General features: G+C 42.8%; 1 protein-coding gene across 1 annotated transcript; it reads right to left on the bottom strand.

Annotated features, from left to right (window-relative positions):
* Positions 1-32: 32 nt before the first annotated feature.
* On the bottom strand, positions 33-24,952 carry cracr2aa (calcium release activated channel regulator 2Aa). Its single transcript, XM_064951535.1, has 18 exons — positions 24,831-24,952; positions 21,158-21,437; positions 16,441-16,552; positions 16,011-16,212; positions 14,653-14,799; positions 13,376-13,466; positions 13,172-13,267; positions 9,236-9,423; positions 9,047-9,118; positions 8,733-8,781; positions 8,474-8,562; positions 7,684-8,041; positions 4,929-5,058; positions 3,833-3,914; positions 3,442-3,556; positions 2,822-2,923; positions 2,262-2,338; positions 33-1,705 (listed from the first exon to the last, which is right to left on the bottom strand). The coding sequence occupies exons 2-18, from the start codon at positions 21,371-21,373 to the stop codon at positions 1,618-1,620; spliced, it is 2,214 nt and encodes a 737-aa protein (XP_064807607.1). The 5' UTR covers positions 21,374-21,437; positions 24,831-24,952; the 3' UTR covers positions 33-1,617.
* Positions 24,953-25,120: the final 168 nt, after the last annotated feature.

The raw sequence follows: 25,120 nt of genomic DNA, 5'->3' as shown, positions 1-25,120 counted from the left end.
AATTTGTTAGATTATTTCTTTTAAAAGATCACTGAAATATACAATATCTGTTTATTAGTCAGAGAAACCATACAACATTTTTCCTATTTACATTTTCACATACATTATTGTGCAAGAACACAGGCCCAGTAGCGTGGCGCAAATGCAACTGAATTGATTCATTTAGAGTAGTCATAGCGCTTTGGCACACTGTCAAATACATAAGGAATACTCTCTATACCAGAGGGCTCCAAATTACAATCTCAGTATCCTTCAACATCACAGAACATACACATACAGTACGTATCTAAAGATACCTCCAGTCTCTCATAAGCATCTATCGATATCTGAGGTACTTTACAGGTACAGTGATGGCATACATTGCAATGTGTTAGATTTAAAATGGAACATTTGTTCAAGGATACTTGGCACAATATACATTATGGAATTATTAGAACTGTTTTAGTGCGCCCACAAACAAATACTTCTAAGAGAAGGCAAATCTCTTGGCAAAACAAAGCAAACTACAGTACAACAGAACTCATTCATAGAAATAACACTGTGCCAATTACATAAAAAAGCTAAATAGTGGTGACTGTTTATATGCAAACACTGAGGGAGGTATGGTATGTCAGAGCTTTACTACCTTCCACTGTCAATGCAAAGTGTAAAACAAACATTTGTGTAAAAGGAGAAGCTGCCAATTAGACTTTCTAGACACGTACAGATGTAAGATCTTCACTTGATCACTGCTGTTGCTGAGAATTTCTGCGCCTCAGAATTGACAGATTCACTAAAAACTCACATTATATTAACAGCATTGCACTTTTCATGTAGCCTAATCATGTAGCCTAATCTAGCAACATTACGTCGGCAGAAAAGTTAATGGACGAAACGTTCAAATCCTGTTGCTGCAGGATTATAGTGCTGCGACAATACTGGTCAAATTAGGATCCCACATCTGTAGTTGACTTCTGGTAAATCATCCCGACATTACATATACAACACAGTAAATTTTATTACATTTGAGGGATAAGCTAATCTATTCATCAAATTGATCTGAGATGATGTCCAAATCTGACAAATGTTATAACCCTTCTCAACTATTGGAAAATGTTAAATTGGTCCTGAAATTCAGATTTCACAAAACCTAACCCAACTATTAACAAGGTTTACTTTTATTTTTTTAGTACATTTGTCAGTGTAAACTGTACTGAATTAAATATAAAAGTAGTATAGTTACTGGTTTTGACTTAGCTAGTTGAAAATACATTTTCATTAAAAATAAGTTGTCATTAGGAAAATCTATATTTTATTATTGTAGTGCAAGACTGTCTTTTTAAAAATGTCATTATCCATGTATGGCTGTGTCAGCACCTACCCTGGCCCTTTCATCGTGTGAAATGCTAAGACATGTTTATTTTTTAACCCCCTCAAAGGTGTTTTTTTTTTAAACCACAGATTCAAGAAACAGGTGTTCACACCGTAGGTGGACTGGGTGACAGTGAGAGGTATAGTGCTGTAGATCTTTGAGTTCTGAAGGAACTCTAGTCAGAATATACTGTATACTTAATTAGGTGAGTTCACCATCACCTTGTGTGTTGAGAAGATGGAAGCTAGCTAGTAGCCTTCTTGTTGCTAGCAGCAGGACCTCTTCTTATGTGAAGAGCCGTTTACCAGTTGGACCGTCTTCTCTTTCTCTCTGTCCTCCTGCTCTTTCAGAATTCTAGGGGACACAGAAGAGATTTTACTCAGAAATTAGCCAAAGTCACATACTGTAGGTTAATTGTTTATTACCGAGTGTGAGAACCCAACATATATTACAGTGCAATAGACTTGACTAAAGAAATGTCACAACATTAGATTCCGATACTATTATTGAAGTTGGGAGCATTAACTGCTAGGATAAAGTTGTTTATTATGTGTGTTAAGTGTGTATTTAGGAATGATATGATTAGTCATTGTTTTCCTTTCTTTCCCTGTACTTGTTAATATCAACAGAGTTTTGTACCTCCAGACACACAGACACATTTGGCCTAAAGTGAGTGTCAGATTTCACTGCAAACCACATAAAGCCTAGCTTGGATGAAGCCCAAGTAGACAGTTATTACATTTTTGGCCTGACAGTGTTAAGCTTGCTTTCCCTTCGTATAGCCTTGCTAATGGCCAACATTGAAATGACAAACAGTTGTGTTAAGACAATAGTAAGATGTGGAAGTGGCAAGACTTATGTCCTGTTAAAACGCTGGGCAGAATCCCACACAGCGCTCAACTTAACTCACCTTGCCAAATGTACCAGAGAGTGTACAACGTTTTGTCCAGAGCAAGCACTGCACTCATAGAAAATCAACGTGCAGTCCTGCAAAGGAGATTTCATAACTGTCATTAGCAAATGAAAGACCGGGAAGTCAATGGGATGTACAGTAGAGTGCTCTGATTGGAACTGGCTGTAGTAGGTCGATCATGCTCTCCTCTTCCACACAGCCTCCTACTCAGGCCTGTTTAGTAACATTAAAGGTAATCATTGTCTGGACTAACGGCCATTGGAGCAAAATGAAAAATAAGAGCAGCTCGAGTGATCTAAGGCACTTAGCAATTATCTATCACCATAGAAACTACAGACTCAGGGGAAAAAAATTGAATATACAAATATACAAAATTATAGAGGGATGATAGAAGTCAAAAAACAACTCCTAGATCTTTAAGGCCCACACATACATCTTGTTAAAAATAAAAAAGCTTTTTCTTATTCAGTGAGAAGATGGCCTACTACTTTGTGGCTGTGGGCACTGAGAAGCCTGTGGGTTGAAGACAACGCCCAGGGAATTGCCGATAGACAGACCTTGGCCAATTTTTCGCCTACTCTCGTCTGAACCTCCCGCTCGCTCTCCTTGTCCGTTTTGTTTCCCAGCAGCATGATGGGAATATCCTCGCCGGCCCCCTCCTGTGAAGAGAGATGGAGATGTTGGGCACTGATGCACTCCATTAGGGCTAGAACCTCAGCTGTCTCTTTCAGATACCCTGTGGGTGAGCAGCATTCAGTGTTGCAGGTTTTTAACATCAGTGTTACACTGAGCAAGGTCACGGACAAATAACGGTAGTACATGACACACAATCCGTAACGATAATGAATGGTAACTTGTATCGTGCCGCTTTACAAATATCCAGTAAGAATTACAATAATTAGTGCATTTGATCTAATATTGTATATAAAATGTTCTGTAAGCCTACATTGAATGTGCTATTGAGCAGCAGGAGGATCTGTTGCTTTGGAGACCTTAGTAAGAGCACAGGTTAAGGGAAGGAGCTGTTGTCAACTGACGCGCCAAGCAGAGAGGCCAGAATGAACACTGCTACTGATCTAAGAACGGAACTAACTGATGAGATCTACATTTCCCTGAGCTTGTATGTGTAGGCCTGCTATTTCAGAGGTGAGCAGTGAAGTGCTTGGGCTCGTCTTACCTGTACACTGGTCAGCCACTGTCTCACAGCAGTGAAGCTCTGCTCATCAGTGATGTCATACATGACTACCACACCGTCAGCCTTGCGGAAGAACTGCTTGGTGATGCTGCGATACCTGAAGGGGTGGAGAAGGAAAACTGAGAACACCCCCATTTGTACCTTATCCTCAAGCATAACAAAATAATTATGGAATTTGATCTTATACTAAAAATGTTCTCATTAGATAATATTTAAGTGCAACATGGTGCAACAAGAAAATACTGAAAAAAAAAAAAAAAGGAAAAGCACTGCAGTAATATTTCACTGACATTAGCAATGTGCCATACAGCATAACTGCATGTAGCAAAACAAAAGCTGCTTGTAAATTCACTTAATATGGTCAAGCTCCCACCTCTCCTGTCCTGCTGTATCCCACATCTGCAGCGCCACCTGGCTGTTGTCCACCGTTATCGTTTTCACACTGTAGTCTATGCCTGTTGATGCAGGATGGACAAGATAATATTCCTCTGATTCAAGTCACCCAAGTCATTTAATAGATTTTTCCTTCCAATTATATTTTTTCCTTGTAATTTTCTGTCAGTATTATTTGTAGAAGTGCTGGGTTTGTAGCAAAATAGAAAAGGTTGAACAATGATGAAAGGAACCAACAATTGATTTCCGGGCAAACTCTGGTAGAACAAGGAACTTCAAAAGGATATGTCCCTGAGTTTTTGAAATGTTAGTCCCATCGATGGTTGCAATCAACAATATTTGTCCCCTGTGCTCAAATAGAAAAGGAGAAACATGTTTTTTTTGTCAATGATTGCATCACAATTGCGTCAATGAGAGTTCAGAGTATATTGCCCATTGTTCTAGAGGGACCATACAATTCAAAATCCATCTGACTCGCTCCTAAAAATGGCTATTTTCAGAATCGAATCATTTTTGTGTGCTTCCAAACAGGGTCTAAATAGAGAGGATATTAGAGTTCTGGAGCTGTTCGTACTAGGATTCTGAATAATTCAGTATGCTCGCAGTCAGTCAAAGAACAAACTAGGTTTGGGTGTGTAAAAATCTACTGTACAACAGAAAGGCCAATTGGAAGTATCCAGTTATGGTCTGTGTGACTGCAAGTCAGTCAATACAACAGTACCACAATATGGTTTATCCGCTTAGGCTGTTGCCTATGTAGTGCAAAATCAACAACAGTTGGCCTTCCACAGTGTAAGCAAGCAGCATTTAAAATAGCTTAATGAGTAAAGCCAGTATGAGGTGTGAGAGGGAGGGTGAGGTCAGCCAGCCACATGTCTGTGGGCTCAGCTCTGCCCTGGGTCATGTTGATTAGAACCACACCATATCAAAACAGTTTGCAACATAAAACTAGAGATTCTTATTCTTAAGTCCAGGTAGTTCCTCCCAGGTTTCCGTCCGTTTTGTTCCGTTGGTGCCCAATGAAAACCCTGCTCTGCTGTAGAAAAGGAACCCTGGAGAGGCCAGCCACTACTCACCCACGGTGGCAGAGGTGCCTGGGTAGAAGCAGTCGTCACAGAACCTCATGAGGAGGGAGGTCTTCCCCACGCTAGAGTTCCCTACCAGCACGATCTTAAACAGGCGGTCCGGGGGTGGTGCTGCAACCTCCTGGAAACAACACAGAGAGACAAAGCAGAGGGAAGAGGTCATTCTATAAGTTTCATTGCATTTTGCCATACTCCCTTTTGTGCTTATGTTAACTTTTCCTCAAGTAATAAGCAAGATATTTCAGATTGCGGCTATCCAAGTCGACATATGCTGGGAGAGGGTATACTAAAACGATGACATGGCCCTAGCTGATGCACCAAATATTTGAGCTACATATTTTAGCATATTTTGAATACATCATATACCCCCTAATTTTAAGTCCACAACACAACTACTATCCTAGAAAACCATCAAGTTGTAAATTTCTTGAAATACAGTACATTCGTAAAGTATTCAGACATACACTGGGGAAAAAAAGTATTTAGTCAGCCACCAATTGTGCAAGTTCTCCCACTTAAAAAGATGAGAGAGGCCTGTAATTTCCATCATAGGTACACTTCAACTATGACAGACAAAATGAGACAAAAAAATCCAGAAAATCACCTTGTAGGATTTATGAATTTATTATTATTTGCAAATTATGGTGGAAAATAAGTATTTGGTCACCTACAAACAAGCAAGATTTCTGGCTCTCACAGACCTGTAACTTCTTCTTTAAGAGGCTCCTCTGTCCTCCACTCGTTACCTGTATTAATGGCACCTGTTTGAACTTATCAGTATAAAAGACACCTGTCCACAACCTCAAACAGTCACACTCCAAACTCCACTATGGCCAAGACCAAAGAGCTGTCAAAGGACACCAGAAACAAAATTGTAGACCTGCACCAGGCTGGGAAGACTGAATCTGCAAGCAGCTTGGTTTGAAGAAATCAACTGTGGGAGCAATTATTAGGAAATGGAAGACATACAAGACCACTGATAATCTCCCTCGATCTGGGGCTCCACGCAATATCTCACCCCGTGGGGTCAAAATGATCACAAGAACGGTGAGCTTACAGAAAACGTTTGACCCCTGTCATTGCCAACAAAGGGTATATAACAAAGTATTGAGATAAACTTTTGTTATTGACCAAATACTTATTTTCCACCATAATTTGCAAATAAATTCATAAAAAAATCCTACACTCATTTTGTCTGTCATAGTTGAAGTGCACCTATGATTAACATTACAGGCCTCTCATCTTAAGTGGGAGAACTTGCACAATTGGTGGCTGACTAAATACTTGTTTGCCTCACTGTATACATGTTAGCCTTATTCTAAAATGTATTCAATTAATGGTTTTCCTCAATCTAAACATAATACCCTATAACGACAAAGCAAAAACAGGTTATTCAAAATTTGAGCAAATTTATAAAAAATGGAAAACAGAAATATCTTGTTTACATAAGTATTCAGATCCTTTGCTATGAGACTCAACATTGAGCTCTGGTGCATCCTGTTTCCATGGATCATTCTTGACATGTTTCTACAACTTGATTGGAGTCCACCTGTGGTCAATTCAATTGATTGGACGTGATTTGGAAAGGCACATACCCGTCTCTATAAGGTCCCACAGTTTACAGTGCATATCAGAGCAAAAACAAAGCCATGAAGTGGAAGGAATTGTCTGTAGAGCTTCGAAACAGGATTGTGTCGAGGCACAGATCTGGGGAAGGGTCTAAAAAAAAACATCTGCAGCATTAAACACATTCTTCAATGGAAGTTTGGAACCACCAAGACTCTTCCTAGAACTGGCCACCCGGCCAAACTTTGCAATTAGGGGAGAAGGGCCTAGGTCAGGGAGGTGACCAAGAACCCGATAGTCACTAACTGAGCTCCAGAGGTCCTCTGTGGAGATGGGATAACCTTCCAGAAGGACGATCATCTCTGCAGCACTCCACCAATCAGATCTTTATGGTAGAGTTTCCAGACAGAAGCATTCCTCAGTAAAAGGCACATGACAGCCAGCTTGGAGTTTTCCAAAAGGCACCTAAAGGACTCTGACCATGAGAAACTAAATTCTCTGGTCTGATGAAACCATGATTGAATTCTTTGGTCGGAATGCCAAGCGTCACATCTGGAAGAAGCCTGGCACCATCCCTAAAGTGAAGCATGGTGGCAGCATCATGCTGTGGTAAGGTTTTTCAGCAGGAGGGACTGGGAGACCAGTCAGGATCGAGGGGAAGATGAACAGAGCAAATTACAGAGAACCTTGATGAAAACCTGCTCCAGAGCGATCAGGACCTCAGACTGGGGTGAAGGTTCACCTTCCAACAGGACAACGACTCTAAGCACACAGCCAAGACAACGCAGGAGTGGCTTAAATAATGAAAACCGCTTGAAACATTCATTCAACACAAGTAGCTAAACCTGTTGCCCGGGTAACTATGGGGTCAAGTCACTCAGTGAAAAACCCAACCCTGTGACCGCTGTTCTCTCAGGTCTGCTCAGACAGAAAAACAGGACTTTGAAAAGACATTGTGCTGTACATCCACCTTCACCCCTCTCTATACGGGGTCAGGAGAACCAACAAAAACACACTGACCTATAAACAACCCTGAAGGACTGATGAGGAAGGCAAGGTTCTTTTAAAGGGAAGGTTACTAGGCCAACTGACACCTTCTCATTGTCTATTGATCAGAGATTAAACAAAGCCTGTCCACATTATGACCAATCAACCTCGCCTCTAAGAATAAAAGTCTTACGTTCACCATGGTCTCCTTGCCGACAGGCTGGCCCCTGGGGGATGTAGGCGTCTCTGACTCTCTGGTGTCAGCTGGCTGCTGCTCCCTAGTCGGAAGAGAACTTGGAGGATATATTGAGTTCATCTGCAGCTCTATGTGTTCTTCCTCCTCCCGGTCTTCCTCCGCCTCCTCGCTCCACTCACAGAGCTGGGCATGGTAGTCATCCTGCAAGAGCTGGGGTAGGTGGTCCTCCTCTATGGAGATGATCCTCTGTAGGGGTATGTGGGGGGGTTTGGAGGCTACCACATCCTCCAGGCTGTAGCCATTCACTCCCCCCGGGCTCTTCTTCTTAGAGTGGGGGAGCCCTACCTCTTCCTCACTGGAGAGACAGGGATGAGATGGTAATTGGAGGGACAAATGTGAATTGGCTGACAATTGCTTTTTTTGTTGGAACATAACGGTATGGCTGAAGAATGAAGCGACTCGCATAATTATATAAGCATTTGCATATTCAGAACAATATAAATACAGTACGGACATGTTCTGCTCAGAGTTACAACTGCAGCCCTATTGAACAGCTTTCTGTCCTACATTTGCATTCTGTGTCACGTGCTTTGTTCTACTTTGTGTAATGCCATCTACTTAGAAAATATGAATCATTCACCATTAATAACTACTCAAGCTACAGTCAGTCATACTGAAGTGTGTATTGTAGGTGAATTGAACATTTGTATAAATTAAGGCCTCCACGACTGAATCAGACAGTATTCACTCAATTTGTATTAAAAGCATTTCAGAGCAAACGGTGTACCATTTAAAGGCCTTTTTGTCAAAGGGATTCAGATTATTTGATCCAGGCCTCGGGTTCCAAACAGGATTTTCAACAGTATTCCTCAGTTTCTGCAAAACAAATTTAAATCTACAGTTTGATTGCAATTGGATTTGATTAAAAAAAAAATGTTTTCTAGGTTCCATGCTTTTTCACATTTTTAGGATTGGATCTATCAAACAGAGCAGACAGACATGGGATTTCACAAATGGACAATGAAAAAATGCATGCGAATACTTACTTGATACGAGGACATATCTCGTTCATCTCGTAAGTGTTTGTTCATTTCCCTGGAGACAATATAACAAGGAATGGGTTCATTGCAAAAAATAAACGTTTTCTAAGAACAAGTGAGAAAGCGCTTCGAGGAGTTTGCCTGAGGTCAATGCTATATGCTTTGCTATCTGGATGCGTGGCCTTGGTTTGTAGTGAAAATGACATTGTACACTATTGTACAGTATGCTATTTGCTCATTGATTTGGAGAACAGTGGCCCCTGGACTGATATAACCCATTGCCTCTCTCCTAGTGTGCGTCTGTCTGTCTCCACTCTTACCTCAGCAGGTCAAGTTGTTTCAGCAGGCTTGCTCGCTCTCTCTGCAATCCCTCTGTGACCTGGTACATTTCCCTGTGTTGGAAAACAAATCCACATATTTGTGTACTGTGGACTCACAAGGAGACCCAATCAGGATCCCAGACAGTCAGCTAGCCGACCAGACAGCCAGCCACAAACAAGCAGACTTACCTCTCCCTCTCCTTGTGCAGGCGTGACGACTGCTCCTGCAGGAGGCCCAGTTGCTCCTGGGCCAGGCTCAGCTCCTGACTGGTGTGCTCCAGCTCTTGGGCCAGATCCTCATTGGTCTGCTTTAGCTTCACATTCTCCACCTTGGTCACATTCTGCTCGCTGTGAAGCTCCCGACACTGACACTCCAACTGGGGGAGGGGACACAGAGGAGAGGGGCCACAGTCACACAGTGGAGAATGGCAGAGGGGACAACACACAAAACACTACGGCCAAAAGCAGACGCCCTACAAAATGCACTTTCATCTGATCATATACAGATTTTAAATAAATTTCCCAGACACTACTATGCAGTAACAATCATAGCCTGATCGTCCTTAGCAATCAGTCTCGATGTATCAGCATATCGATTGCGCCACCAGGGCTGGCAAAACCTTGGATCACTTATTCTAACTTCCGCGACGCATATAAGGCCCTGCCCCGCCCCCCTTTTGGAAAAGCTGACCACGACTCCATTTTGCTGATCCCTGCCTACAGACAGAAACTAAAACAAGAAGCTCCCACACTGAGGTCTGTCCAACGCTGGTCCGACCAAGCTGATTCCACACTCCAAGACTGCTTCCACCACGTGGACTGGGACATGTTTTGTATTGCGTCAGGCAACATTGACGAATACGCTGATTCGGTGTGCGAGTTCATTAGAACGTGCTTTGAAGATGTCATTCCCATAGCAATGATTAAAACATTCCCTAACCAGAAACCGTGGATTGATGGCAGCATTCGCGTGAAACTGAAAGCGCGAACCACTGCTTTTAATCAGAGCAAGGTGACTGGTAACATGACCAAATACAAACAGTGCAGCTATTCCCTCCGTAAGGCTATCAAACAAGCTAAGCGTCAGTATAGAGACAAAGAAGAATCTCAATTCAACGGCTCAGACACAAGAGGTATGTGGCAGGGTCTACAGTCAATCACGGACTACAAGAAGAAATCCAGCCCAGTCATGGACCAGGATGTCTTGCTCCCAGGCAGACTAAATAACTTTTTTGCCCGCTTTGAGGACAATACAGTGCCACTGACACAGCCTGCAACGGAAACATGCGGTCTCTCCTCCACTGCAGCCGAGGTGAGTAAAACATTTAAACGTGTTAACCCTCGCAAGGCTGCAGGCCCAGACGGCATCCCCAGACGGCATCCCCAGCCGCGCCCTCAGAGCATGCGCAGACCAGCTGGCTGGTGTGTTTACGGACATATTCAATCTATACCAGTCTGCTGTTCCCACATGCTTTAAGAGGGCCACCATTGTTCCTGTTCCCAAGAAAGCTAAGGTAACTGAGCTAAACGACTACCGCCCCGTAGCACTCACTTCCGTCATCATGAAGTGCTTTGAGAGACTAGTCAAGGTCCATATCACCTCCACCCTACCTGACACCCTAGACCCACTCCAATTTGCTTACAGCCCAAATAGGTCCACAGACGACGCAATCTCAACCACACTGCCCTAACCCATCTAGACAAGAGGAATACCTATGTGAGAATGCTGTTCATCGACTACAGCTCGGCATTTAACACCATAGTACCCTCCAAGCTCGTCATCAAGCTCGAGACCCTGGGTCTCGACCCCACCCTGTGCAACTGGGTACTGGACTTCCTGACGGGCCGCCCCCAGGTGGTGAGGGTAGGCAACAACATCTCCACCCCGCTGATCCTCAACACTGGGGCCCCACAAGGGTGCGTTCTGAGCCCTCTCCTGTACTCCCTGTTCACCCACGACTGCGCGGCAACGCACGCCTCCAACTCAATCATCAAGTTTGCGGACGACACAACAGTGGTAGGCTTGATTACCAACAACGACGAGACGGCCTACAGGGAGGAGGTGAGGGCCCTCGGAGTGTGGTGTCAGGACAATAACCTCACACTCAACGTCAACAAAACTAAGGAGATGATTGTGGACTTCAGGAAACAGCAGAGGGAACACCCCCCTATCCACATCGATGGAACAGTAGTGGAGAGGGTAGTACGTTTTAAGTTCCTCGGCATACACATCACAGACAAACTAAATTGGTCCACTCACACAGACAGCATCGTGAAGAAGGTGCAGCAGCGCCTCAACCTCAGGAGGCTGAAGAAATTCGGCTTGTCACCAAAAACACTCACAAACTTCTACAGATGCACAATCGAGAGCATTCTGGCGGGCTGTATCACCGCCTGGTACGGCAACTGCTCCGCCCACAACCGTAAGGCTCTCCAGAGGGTAGTGAGGTCTGCACAACGTATCACCGGGGTCAAACTATCTGCCCTCCAGGACACCTACACCACCCGATGTTACAGGAAGGCCATAAAGATCATCAAGGACAACACCCACCCGAGCCACTGCCTGTTCACCCCGCTATCATCCAGAAGGAGAGGTCAGTACAGGTGCATCAAAGCTGGGACCGAGAGACTGAAAAACAGCTTCTATCTCAAGGCCATCAGACTGTTAAACAGCAACCACTAACATTGAGTGGCTGCTGCCAACACACTGACACTGACTCAACTCCAGCCACTTTAATAATGGGAATTGATGGGAAAGGATGTAAAATATATCACTAGCCACTTTAAACAATGCTACCTAATATAATGTTTACATACCCTACATTATTCATCTTATATGTATACGTATATACTGTACTCTCATCTACTGCATCCTTATGTAATACATGTATCACTAGCCACTTTAACTATGCCACTTTGTTTACATACTCATCTCATATGTATATAATGTACTCGATACCATCTACTGTATCTTGCCTATGCTGCTCTGCACCATCACTCATTCATATCTTTATGTACATATTCTTTATCCCCTTACACTGTGTATAAGATATTAGTTTTGGAATTGTTAGTTAGATTACTTGTTGGTTATTACTGCATTGTCAGAACTGGAGGCACAAGCAATTCGCTACACTCGCATTAACATCTGCTAACCATGTGTATGTGACAAATAAAATTGGATTTGATTTGATTTACTGTATGATTGCTACGATACACCGAGCATTGATGAATGGAAAAGATGAAACAAGTGATATCTGCCGGCCTGGACTGACCCACACACATCCATTAAATCCAGGGGCTGTGTGAAGACACTCATAAGGCTGCTGTCTTGACTGTAGCTTCAAACACTACTATCACTGTTCTACATATATAAGCCAAAGTGCTCCAACAGGAGATCTAAAACAATAGATTTTTTAAATAGAGCGACACTGCAATGAGGCTAGCCAGCATAGGGTCTGGATGCCTCCTTTACAGACTGTTGGCAGCATAGAAATAGAATCTCTAGAACAGACATTCCCATTAAAGTCAATGTTCTGCCATTCTATTTCCATGGTCGGCAGAGAGGAACATGAAATGTGAATTACAGACATAATACTTAGAGGCGCTCAGGTACCTCAGAGAAAGCCTTGGTGACTTGGGTACAGTAGGAACTAAGGCCTTATTCCCCTTTGTAAAGCAAATGAAGAAGTACTGGTAAGACTAATTGTTGCCAATTAGTTTACTCCAGTTAGGGGAGGTAGGGGAAAATAGTGGAAATGATGCAGACAATTTCATTGATGAAAGCCACAATCTGTAATATTAAAGCGCATCTCCACACCCCAAATTGTATTTTTTAAACGAGACAAATTTCCAATGGACAAATTAGTCTTAAAAGCTTCAGTGGTGTTCTGTTTGTGAGAGTGTGATGGTTACACATGATCCTCTCTTAGTTTCCATTAAAGAATATGCTGCAGACAGACACTCAGCAACAACTCTTAGAGTCTACTAATAATAACACCTGGTGACAATTCGGTCACCAAAACTAGATTTAAATCTGAAATAAGTTTTGCACAGTGCAAATCTACCCATCAGTGTGATGCCTGTGATCAAGGACATCAAGGACTCATCCTTCGTGTCCTGACTCACCCGCCTCTGTTTCTGGAAGATCTGCTCCAGCTCCCGCTCCTTACTGGAGAGCTGATGCTCTAGGTCCTGGCTCCTAGACAGGAAGCGCTCAGAGTCCTGCAGGGGGGAGAGAGAGAGCGGAAGGGAGAACAAGAGAGCAAGAGGATCTTCCCCAAAACTGAGGTTACTAACAAGGCGTATGCAGTGGGAGATCTCTTCCTTTACCTGCAGGAGGATCCTGTCCTTCTCATTTTTGATTTGCTGCTCCATTTCTTCATATAAGCGCTGGATCTCGTCGTCATGCGTTGCTGCTTTTCTGTTCGGATGTAGAATTCTTGTTAATGCTAATAAAGCATTTTCCATTAGCTTTGGCAGCACATAAGAAAATGGGCCACTCAAGCGTTATCAAATGTTTAGTTAAGCTTTCAGTCTGCCATTTCAAATCATACAGTTGGTCAACTGTTAGCTGGTATGACGCATTCCAAACAGGCACAGCAACAAATAACAGGTTCAGATGAGTACCAGAAAAAAAGTGCACTTATTTGCAGTGTAGTTCACATCTGAAAATCAAAAAGGATAACTATAATTACTTAACCATTCAAGGCCTGACCACTCCGGCCAGCTTAATTCTTTTTTTTTTAATCCCTGCGTCTCTACAGCTCTGAATAGAGCAAGAAAGACGTTCACGAGTTTTGAAACAGCTGCAGTGTGAGCCACCTGTCATAAAACCCAACCATAGCAGCCTCATCCAACATTTGCATTCCTTTCACTTAGAAACGGCCTCAAAAACAGGTTGTTGTTCAGCTATGGGAAACTATGTAATGCACCACTATGGTACAAAAGCTAAGCTGTGCTCAGTTGAAACATTAAATAATAAACAAGTAGATAGAGATTGTCAAGTAGTATTCCTTTGTGTAAAATTGCCATGAACATTGTCTGTCACAATTTGGAGAAAGTGAGAGTTTTGGGAGCACATTCACAAGCACTTAATATTGCTTTGGAGCTGGGAGGTTAGGCACATCCCAACGGTGGACTAAAAGTTTTCCACCCACACTAAAACTTGAACACTTCTCCCTTCCCAAGGCAGCACTAGCTCATAATGTGTGGAATTTAGCAGGCTTAACTAAGGACTACAAATATGTCAGTCAGAAAAAGTTATACTTTTAGTAATAAACATTTTATTAAAGGGGGGAAAAAACACAGAAAAAACAGATAACTGGGGACGATCATTCTATAGATGCCCTAATGCAAAAAAGGTTTAAATGACATTCATATCGTAGCAAGCATATACAGCAAGCTACTTTGTCATTTGTTACTCCTGCAGAGGTTATCTGTAAAGGAACATTGAGCTAGCCTGGTCTCAGATCTGTTTGTATCATGTAGCCAATGACTATTTTAGTTGGCAAGACAGCACAAACAGATCTGGGACCAGGCTACAGTGAGCTACTAATTGCCTAAATTCTACATAGGTACCAATACCTGATGAATGGCGATATTTCTACCTTTTAAGGGCGCTCTCCATCTCCCTCTTCTCCTGGTTGGCCTCTTTGATCTGGAAGGTGACTCTGGCCAGGAACTCCTCAAAGTTGGACAGGAGATGCGGCTCATCTCTTCTCAGCTGGGCCCACAGACTACGCACCTCACCAGGGCTGATGGGAAGGGGGTCAGAACAAAGATTAGTCTGAATGACAAGACCTGGAATACAGTCTGTACTCAGGTTCCTGTGTAGAACAACTGTACTGAGGTACTTCTTGGTGTGGGGAAAAAAAAATACTTTAAGTCAAATGATACTTTTAGGTCAATGTGAACAATGTAGGCAGGCAGGCAGTGGGTAGCTGTGGGCTGCCTGCAGCCATGCTGACATATTTGGGCAAAATTGACAGTTGGTCAAGATGATCTTAGCCTAGAAAATCCCATTTCCTGTTAGTTGAAAATAGTGCTATTGAGACAACAGTTTAAACACAATCTTTGTCTGTGCCATGGTCTTCACATCAGTGTTCAGATAACGACTGGAATAATTTATTTACGTAATTTTTTGGCAGGGCAATATGTGGAAAGACCAATTGAGAAAATGATCTCATACAATGCATGCTTGATGGATCTCTGTTCATAGAAATTTGGACTGATTGATAAGACTCCTATAGAAATATGAAAACTTTCCAATCCTCACAGTAGAGGTACATTCTGTGTCAACTTAAGGAAAACACACCGGAGGTTGAAGCAAATTGATCTGAGGTAAATTGTCAGCATTCCTTTCTAGTTCTAACCCAGGTTTGCAGACTGTCAATAGGATGTACTTATCAAGTTGACATCCTCACCTACTACAGTTTACTTTTATTGAGCCACATTTCTTTGCTAAAGGTGAGTCTAGTCATGCATTAAACAAAGCCCGGCTCTCTCGTTTCTCTCCTCTGAATGCCTGGAGTTCAAATGGCCAAAAGCACTGGTGCCAGCACCCACCAATGTCTGTAATACATCCATAGACATGAACGTCATTGACGATAACGATTTGTTCAAGGTTAAATAACCCAACTCAATTTAGACAAACTTTTCCAATGTGAGTTTTTTTGGGTAGACGACAGTGACCTCAGGTATTTCATCTGTTTTCTACTTAAGCATGTCTGTAGACTTTATGCTTGTTCTTTAAGCTTATATAATTTGAGAAATATCAAAGCAAGCATGATTGAAACAGATTGGCTAGCACTACTTTGGAGCGGCAATTTAGCGATTTTTGTTTTGCACAGCTGACTTCAATCAATCTAATCCTTCTAAAGGAATAGACTGGTCATTTGAGGGCATTATTGAGGGTTGGACAAAGATTCACATAGTATGGAAGTCACAGACAAAAACAAACACTCACTCCTCAAAGACGTTGCTGGCGCCCAAGCTCTCCATGAGCATGCAGAAGTGCCTCTCTTCCTCGTCCTCGCTGCCCATCAGCCTCTCCTCCCACTGCGTCTGGTAAAGGGAGTCTGGGGGGCCCTGGTTGGCTTCCTTGGCAATGGGGCTGGTCTCCCCCATCCCTTCTGTTACAGAGATCCTTCGGCCAAACATGAATTCACCTGGAGAAATAAAGAGTCCAGGAGATGATTTATAATACCCTTTACTCCCTCTCTATGTATCTGTACCTACTCAGAGCTGCATAATCTGCTTGCACTAGCACAGTTCATGTTATTATATAGAAAGGGAAGATGCATCAAATCAAACTAAATCACTTTTTAAAAACAAACCACTGAACATCCAACATACATTTGACAGTAGAAAGCGAGAAGAGGACATAGTCAACGTACTGAACCCCGAGGAGAACTCCTGCAGGGTGAGGTATCCGTTGCCGTCAGAATCCAGGGTGTCGAAGACATTCTCCAGCTCCTCTGCACTGAGGGGCAGCTGTCCATGGAGCCGCTGCGGAGCAGGACACGCAACACAAATCAGGTGCCATGGACACAACTGGGAACCTGAAGGACTCAAGAGTCTTTACGTTAAACGGACACCGTAATTGGGGAGAACATGCTCATAGTAACAGAATAAATGGAATTGTATCAAACTCAAAAAACACGGCTTCCATGCGTTTCACGCAATTCCATTCACTCAATTCCTGACGTTATTGCGAGCCATTATCCCCCCAACAATACAGTACGGTACAAAAGCTGCCAGCCAAGCACAAAAACCTGGGAACACACTCAACAGTATCATCAGCATCAGAAGAGACGGTCATGCACCCAAGTACAGGAGAGCAGATGTTCTTCCTGTTCATAAAGTGTAGGATGGGGTATCATTTGCATTCACACAACCGACGTAACGCGAGTTCATGACAAAGGAACCGTTAACAACTAGGACAGGCTGCTCCATAAAACGTTTATGTTAATAAACTTGAGACATTCATTCGTTCAGATTGAACTCAAAACATTATAGAAATGAACATTTCTGCCTAAAGTCAAAAACAAACAGTCAGCATTCGCCCAAACCGCCATTTACACGTCAAGGCCAAGCAGTGTGTGAAAGCAAACAGACTATGAAACCCTGAAAATAAGCAGTAAAGACCACAACGATGCAGAAAAGCCAAAGCCGCTGCCTCACCTCTGTGAGCTGGACATGTCTATGTTTACACCGAAATTACTTGTGAAATTTGTGGTAGGAACTCCTTGTTAAACTCTCTTATCTGTGCTGAACACATCCCTTATGTCAGCAGACAGCGATCACAGCAGGAGACACCACTGCCACCCTAATGGTCACGGTGTGAGAAACATCGTAAGGCTGTTAGTGCAATCAGCAGAAACAGGGTAATGCTGGCAGTCGCTAGAAAACATTCATGAAATGTATTTTTTATTTTTATTTTTTAAATGGATGTGTTCATAACTTTTGACAAATTACTTTATCCACTTTGCCCTTATGGATAAACAAGTAAAGCATAATCAGGCATCGTAAATACCCGACTACATCTAAAACAAACTTGCATATGGCAGAGAAATGCATTTCCACACAGGTCGAATAAGGATAGACCAGCAGAAATGCATTTCAGTTGCATAACACATTCACGCAGACAATTGTAGTGTATTATACAGGAGTGCACACAGTTATACACTGCCGTTATTACAAAAAAAAATGTTTGGCCTGAATTCATTACTTTCACAACTCATAAATGAACACGGGGAGTTGGTATAGGGACATTCTTTGTATATCTCCATTAACATCGGATCAAAGGGATCTATTCTATTGAACACGGCGTGGGCTCACAAGTGCTCGATCAAAGGAATACTCTGCACATCGATGAATATGTAAGAAGCGTTTGGATCTGCACAGTCACGCAAATGAAGTTGCTGTATGACAAAGCACGGCTCTGTGTGGCCCGTATGTCTCGTGGGTTGCTGTCACTCTTCCACATGCTCTCCTGAATAAGATAGATACAGACTACGTCCTCAGAATCATCTCTAATGAGCACGCCACAGAGATATAAAAGTGTCCCATTTAATTATATGGAGCAAACGCAGGCCCTGTCCTCCACATGCAGCCTTGTGAAATGACCAGATTGTTGTCTCCAAATCTAACAAAGGGTCTATGGAGGATTTGTTGCAGTTGTTAGGTTTGGCATTATTTAGCCTAATGTACAGTGCCTTTGGAAAGTATTCACTCCTTCCCCTTTTCCAGATTTTATTACATTATTCTAATATTGATTTGTGTCAATCTACATACAATACCCCATATTAACAAAGCAAAAACAGGTTTAGAAATGTTTGGTAATATCTTTTTTTTTTTTATGAAAAATTCACAAGTATTCAGACCCTTTACTCAGTACTTTGTTGAATCACCATTGGCAGCGATTACAACCTCGAGTCTTCTTGGGTATGACTCTACAAGCTTGGCACACCTGTATTTGGGGAGTTTCTCGCATTCTTTTCTGCAGATATACTCAAGCCCTGTCAGGTTGGATGGGGAGTTTTACTGCACAGCTATTTTCAGGTCTCTCCAGAGACGTTTGATTGTGGTCAAGTACAGGCTCTGGCTGGCCACTCAAGGACATTCAGAGACTTGTCCCTAAGCCACTCCTGCGTTGTCTTGGCTGTGTGCTTATGGTCGTTGTTCTGTTGGAAGGTAAACCTTCGCCCCAGTCGAAGGTCCTGAGAGCTCTGGAGCAGGTTTTCAAAGATCTCTGTACTTTGCTGTATTCATCTTTCCCTCGATCATGTCTCCCAGTCCCTGCCACTGAAAAAGATCCCCACAGCATGATGCTGCCACCACCATGGTTCACCGTAAGGATAGTGTCAGGTTTCCTCCAGACGTGACGCTTGGCATTCAGGCCAAAGAGTTCAATCTTGGTTTCATCAGACCAGAGAATCTGGTTTCTCATGGTCTGAGTCTTTAGGTGCCTTTTGGAAAACTCGAAGCGGGCTGTAATGCGCCTTTTACTGAGGATTGGGTTCAGTCTCACCACTCTACCAAAAAGGCCTGATTTGTGGTTGTGCTGCAGAGAAGGTTGTCCTTCTGGAAGGTTCTACCATCTCCACAGACGGACTCTGGAGCTCTGTCAGAGTGACCAATGGGTTCCCGGTCACCTCCCTGACCAAGGCCCTTCTACCCAGATTTGGCCAGGCGGTCAGCTCTAGGAAGAGAGCAGGGGTTCCAAACTTCTTCCATTTAAGAACGATGGAGAGCACTGTATTCTTGAGGACTGTCAATGCTGCAGAAATGTGTTGGTACCCTTCCCAAAAACTGACAATCAACAATGTGAGCTCTACGGACAATTCCTTCAACCTCATGACTTGGTTTTTGCTGTGACATGCACTGTTAACTGTGGGACCGGTGTAGACAGGTGTGTGCCTTTCCAAATCATGTCCAATCAATTGAATTTACCACAGGTGGCCTCCAATCAAGTTGTAGGAACATCCAGGATGATCAATGGAAACAGGATGCACCTGAGCTCAATTTCATAGCAAAGGGTCTGAATACTTATGTAAATAAGCTTCTAAAAACCTGTTTTCGCTTTGTCATTATGGTGTATTGTGTGTGGATTGCTGAGGAATTTAAAAATAATCCATTTTAGGCTGTAAAAGAACAATTTGGAGAAAGGTCAAGGGGTATGAATCCTTTCCGAAGGCACTGTATGCTATTGTGAACAGCAGTCATTCAGATGCCCTGACAAAAGCCTATATTACAACAATTAGCTATGGGAGCTGGTGCATAGGTTAGGATGCATCCACAGAGTACCATGTATTCTCTATCAGACTAGGTTAAAGGAAACAATTATGCTAGCACTAGGCTGGGCCAATTCTTACTGGTTTCTCAGGGTAAAGATTAATTCTTCTTCTATTAATTCTTCTTCTGAATTAAGCATCCAGTCCACAGGTGGGAAAAGCCTCAAATGGTACAGAATGCAACTCCAACAAACCCACCTCAACTAATGATTGATTCTTGCTCTGAAGGATCAAAACACAGTTCAAAAAACAGCTACAACAACTTGCACTGTCAATCAATATCAAAAGTCAATCATTTGAAATGTGTTACTCTGAAATAATGACAAAAGTAACATCTAGGGTATACATGACTAGGTAACTGACTGACTATCCTACCGATCCTCGACTTCGGCGATGTCATCTACAAAATTGCTTCCAACACTCTACTCAGCAAACTGGATGCAGTTTATCACAGTGCCATCCGTTTTGTCACTATAGCACCTTATACCACCCACCACTGCGACTTGTATGCTCTAGTCGGCTGGCCCTCGCTACATATTCGTCGCCAGACCCACTGGCTCCAGGTCATCTACAAGTCCATGCTAGGTAAAGCTCCACCTTATCTCAGTTCACTGGTCACGATGGCAACACCCATCCGTAGCACTCGCTCCCGCAGGTGTATCTCACTGATCATCCCTAAAGCCAACACCTCATTTGGCCGCCTTTCGTTCCAGTACTCTGCTGCCTGTGACTGGAACGATTTGCAAAAATCCCTGAAGTTGGAGACTTTTATCTCCCTCACCAACTTCAAACATCTGCTATCTGAGCAGCTAACCGATCGCTGCAGCTGTACATAGTCTATTGGTAAATAGCCCACCCATTTTCACCTACCTCATCCCCATACTGTTTTTATTTATTTACTTTTCTGCTCTTTTGCACCCCAATATCTCTACCTGTACATGACCATCTGATAATTTATCACTCCAGTGTTAATCTGCAAAATTGTAATTATTCGCCTACCTCCTCATGCCTTTTGCACACATTGTATATAGACTCCCCTTTTTTTCTACTGTGTTATTGACTTGTTAATTGTTTACTCCATGTGTAACTCTGTGTTGTCTGTTCACACTGCTATGCTTTATCTTGGCCAGATCGCAGTTGCAAATGAGAACTTGTTCTCAACTAGCCTACCTGGTTAAATAAAGGTGAAATAAAAAAATAATATACACAGTACTAAGGATGGGAACATGCATAATGCTGGCATAGCCTAAAATCGTAAATAACTCCCATGGGACGGTTTGGTCACTCAGTGAGCCCCATAGACAGTAGGTGATCTCACCTGCATGTCCCGGTGGGTGATGAAGCCTTTGTCCTCGATGTCACAGATCTGGAAGAAGTCCTGGGTCTTCTCCAGCATGGTGCTGTGTCCTGTAGATCTCTCGTCGCCTCCAGCATCACAGTTCTTCCAGTCACACTCGGCCGGGCTCTGGTCCCAGTCTCTGTGCCGAGGAGCACTCCTGGATCTCACTTTGGGGGTACTGGTGAAAGCTGCCATGGCATGTGTGGTGTGGCTCCTCTCGCTCCCTCTCCCCCTTCACATGGGTCAGGTGTAGTCAGGTCTAGACAGGGGTTGAGAAAAGAGACCCAGAGTAGAGACGCAGGTTCAGGCTGCAGTACAGAGGCTCTCAGCAGCGATGTCACCGCTTGTCATCTCTTAGCAACCGCCTCTTTAATTAGTCGATGAAGCCCAGGCTCTGAGCGAGAGAGAAAAGGTAAAATGGATCCCTTCAAAATAACCCCGTCTCTGAATGATGGAGTGTGACATGTCAGACTATGGTCTTTCTTCACATAGCATTTTATGTTGTTCATTTTGTGGTGATAACCTAGGTCTTAATACAATATAATGACTTGTAGTCTAATAACGCAGCCAACTAAAAAAAATAAACATACAATACAACAAGCCTAGAAGGAGCGATGCAAAATTCATAGCTCACAAGGAGAGTTAGCCTGCTTTGAACACATCAACAAAGAATGGTGCTAAAGAGAAGTGCCCATAAACAGTTTAGACAAACAGATCCAATTTAGGCAGACTACTGGGACAAAGAGGAGCATCTTTGAAAAAACCCACAAAGTAAAATTCACAGAGCAGATAGCAGAAGTCCCAAGTTCAAACTTAGTTCCCTCCCCCTATCAGTGGGAAGTAGCATGTTCTCTATCAGAGTAGTTCAAAGGAAACTATGCTAGCACTAGGCTGGGCCGATTCTTACTGGTTTCTCAGGGTAGAGGCTAACAAGAAAGAGACATTATTTTGAATTAAGCATCCAGTCCACAGGGGCAAAAGCCTCAAATGGTACAGATTCCTACAATTCTTACAACACAGTATCATGCAATGCATCAACATAGGAGACTGTTGACCTCTCAATCCAACAAGGTTGACTGTGTTGTGCGTCCACAAAAGACCGCAGTACTACTGTTCTCTAGGTACGGCACACATTGTGACCACAGCACGCACGAGTGAATGGATTGATGATCGGCGACAAGTTGAGAGCCGGAGGAGTACTTTGGCCTGTCTGGAAGGGCCGTGCATGGAAATATTGACTGGTAAAGGCACACGACGGTTAGGTCTATATGGGCTCCTGTGTGCACTGGTATGGAAGACTGCCTTAAAGGGGCTGACCCCCTCCTGTAGGCTGAGTCACTGCAGGGCAGGCAGAGAACAGACAGCGCACCGCCACACATACACACCAATTCAGACATACACACTTCAGACTGTCTGCAGCTGGAATACATGTGCTCACTATTCCTACTCATGCTCCAACTAGCTTAATGTCTGATGCTCCACATCAACATTTTTGGATGGTTATTTTGTTGACAAAAAAAACCAAAACGTCTCACTCCAAAGTAAGAGAAAACCTTGTAGCCTAAACCCTGAAAGCCAAACCAGAAGATTCTGAACACTATTAACTATAGAATATGAAATACATTTTATTGTGCATTGCTCTGAAGTTGACACTTCTTTTGCACAGGAACAGTAATCCTATCATTTTTAATCGCGTGACAACACGACTATCATGAATAGACATGCTCAGTTTATGATCTCGCCCGAGAATCTCATCATCCTGGATGCATCTCGACCCACAGGGATCAGACAATATTTGACACGGAAGTTGATGACTTTAGATCTTATGTAGTGGTCTCATAACAATCCACATAGCATGATGACACGTCGCCAACTCAAACACATAGGCTATTTACAATGCAATGAATGACAAATAGTACACCCTCTGAAAAGAATAAGAGACTGTGCGTCTTAGCTAGGAGTCTATGACCTACAATGTAGGCTAATGAGAGAAGTAGAACAGAGTAGAATATGCCTTGTGCAGTTTCCATAACAATTGAATTTCAAACAGCTAAATGTTGCTGTAAGCCATTGGCTCGTTTCAATGGTCAACTTAGGAAAATAACCTGCTGTACTACTTTGCATACAGTTAGCTAACTTATCTTCCAAGTTGCTGCATCAAACCAGAAGTAATTTAGGGAGGCAACATATGGCCTTCAATGTATGACAATATTTGATTAAGCGAGATACTAAAATAGACAACACTAAATCAATATAGGAAGCAAAAACTGTAAAGTCAGCATTATTCCACCTCCTACCACCCCAATTCATCCATCAAAGTTTGAAAAGTGCAGAACGGGTATATTGTCATTTGACAATTACTTTTCACTTTGACATAAGTAACTAGGTCAATGTGTGGTAACTAAACCACTTCCTGTCATGATATGTGATCTAATCTTTGTTCTTGGGACTGTACAAACAAACGCTGGCCTGCCTATCAGGCCGTGTCAGTCAGTGGTTTCAGCACATCCGACCAGGTCATAGGTTTTTCAAGTTTACCCAGTCAGATAACTGGCAATTGAAAGTCACTTCCTGGTTGAGGCCACTTTTCAGTTTAACCATCATGGAGAGTGAAAAATTATACAATTCCAATGTGGTGTAGTGCAATTGTCTAACAGGTCTGCAATGTAATATCGTGATGCAAGGGCAAACCAGTGTTGCAGGTCATCATAATGACTGGATGAAAAATGTGGTTCTGATCTGCATTTTCTAAAGATGTAGTAGACTAACCTTTTTAGTGAACTAGTGATAACCCATTCCTGTACAAAATCAATCGACAATATCCTGGCTGGCACAGTGCCCAGCACACCCTATGAGACAGATGCCAAAATCACTGAATATTATTTGACCTCTAACAGGTCATCAAACCAGAAGCGTGTTCATTACGCGGATTTTGTTGCAAAACGTAGAGGGACCGAGCTGAATTTGTCCAATAGAAATGTGTTCGGGCTAATGATTAGGCCTAGACCCCACCGCATGTGACACTTCCAGTTCACAACACGTAAAAAAAAAAAAAAAAAAAAAATGATGCCACTTTTAAAACAACTGGGAACTCGGAAATCTCGACTTCCTACCTGGATGTCGGAATAAACGAACTCCGACTGTGAAAAATATTTTGAACGGTCATCCAACTCGGAATTGCAAGTCGGGAAACTCTGGCATCTTTCTAGTTACGACTTTCCGAACTGAAGATCACTGACGTAATACATTGGCCTAATTTTGTTGTTTAAGTTATCAGTTGTCTTGAAAGCACCAACAAATCTAATTGTCATACATACACATTCGCATACACATGTATCAGACGTTATTGCGGGTGTCGCGACATGTTTCTAAAATTAAAAAGCATTCTTGTCAGTTGTCACTTCAGCCAAAAATAATATATTTAGCACCAAGGTAAGATAGAAATGAAAGAGTTGCCGACAAAGTTAACAAAGAGTGACCCTTCTCAAACTGTTAACGTTACCCACCACTTGAACCAGAATCTATGAGGAGAACATCTCCCGTAAACCCAGATTCTGGTTCACCCGTCACTGCAGATAGTTGTCCAGTCCAACTAGCTAGCTAAAGTAGGCTACTTTCTAAAATAGTAAGCGAAAGTAAAGTAATACATTACCATGTGTTACTGGAAGGCACTAAAGACAGTCAAACGTGTATCTGTCACAACTTCAACAAGCTGCATTTCCTCTGTTTACAACATAACTGGAGGAATTTCACAGACCTGCCTGCGGGGAGGGACTCCAAGTCGATTCGCGTCTGTAGATATAGGGCAATTCCATAGCAACAGTGACTCAGATTCTTTAAATTGAAATGTTATTTCAAACTAAAAATCAGTAATTGCAGTTAAACGAACCACATCTATGCACAAGGACTACTTTTAACAATTTCCACTGAACATTTGTACAA

This window comes from Oncorhynchus masou, chromosome 31, assembly GCF_036934945.1.
Source record: "Oncorhynchus masou masou isolate Uvic2021 chromosome 31, UVic_Omas_1.1, whole genome shotgun sequence".
Classification (NCBI taxonomy): Eukaryota; Metazoa; Chordata; class Actinopteri; order Salmoniformes; family Salmonidae; genus Oncorhynchus; species Oncorhynchus masou.
The sequence above is the reverse complement of the archived record's forward strand: the minus strand, read 5'-3'. Positions and strand labels throughout refer to the sequence as shown.

Coding starts and splice junctions, on each gene's coding strand:
- cracr2aa (XM_064951535.1), bottom strand. CDS start 21,373: ATGGCAGCTTTCACCAGTACCCCCAAAGTGAGATCCAGGAGTGCTCCT. Junction 14,800..16,010: donor GCCAGCAACGTCTTTGAGGA/GTGAGTGTTTGT, acceptor CCTTCCCATCAG/CCCTGGTGAGGTGCGTAGTC. Junction 3,557..3,832: donor GATACAGCAGGACAGGAGAG/GTGGGAGCTTGA, acceptor CCACCCCTTCAG/GTATCGCAGCATCACCAAGC.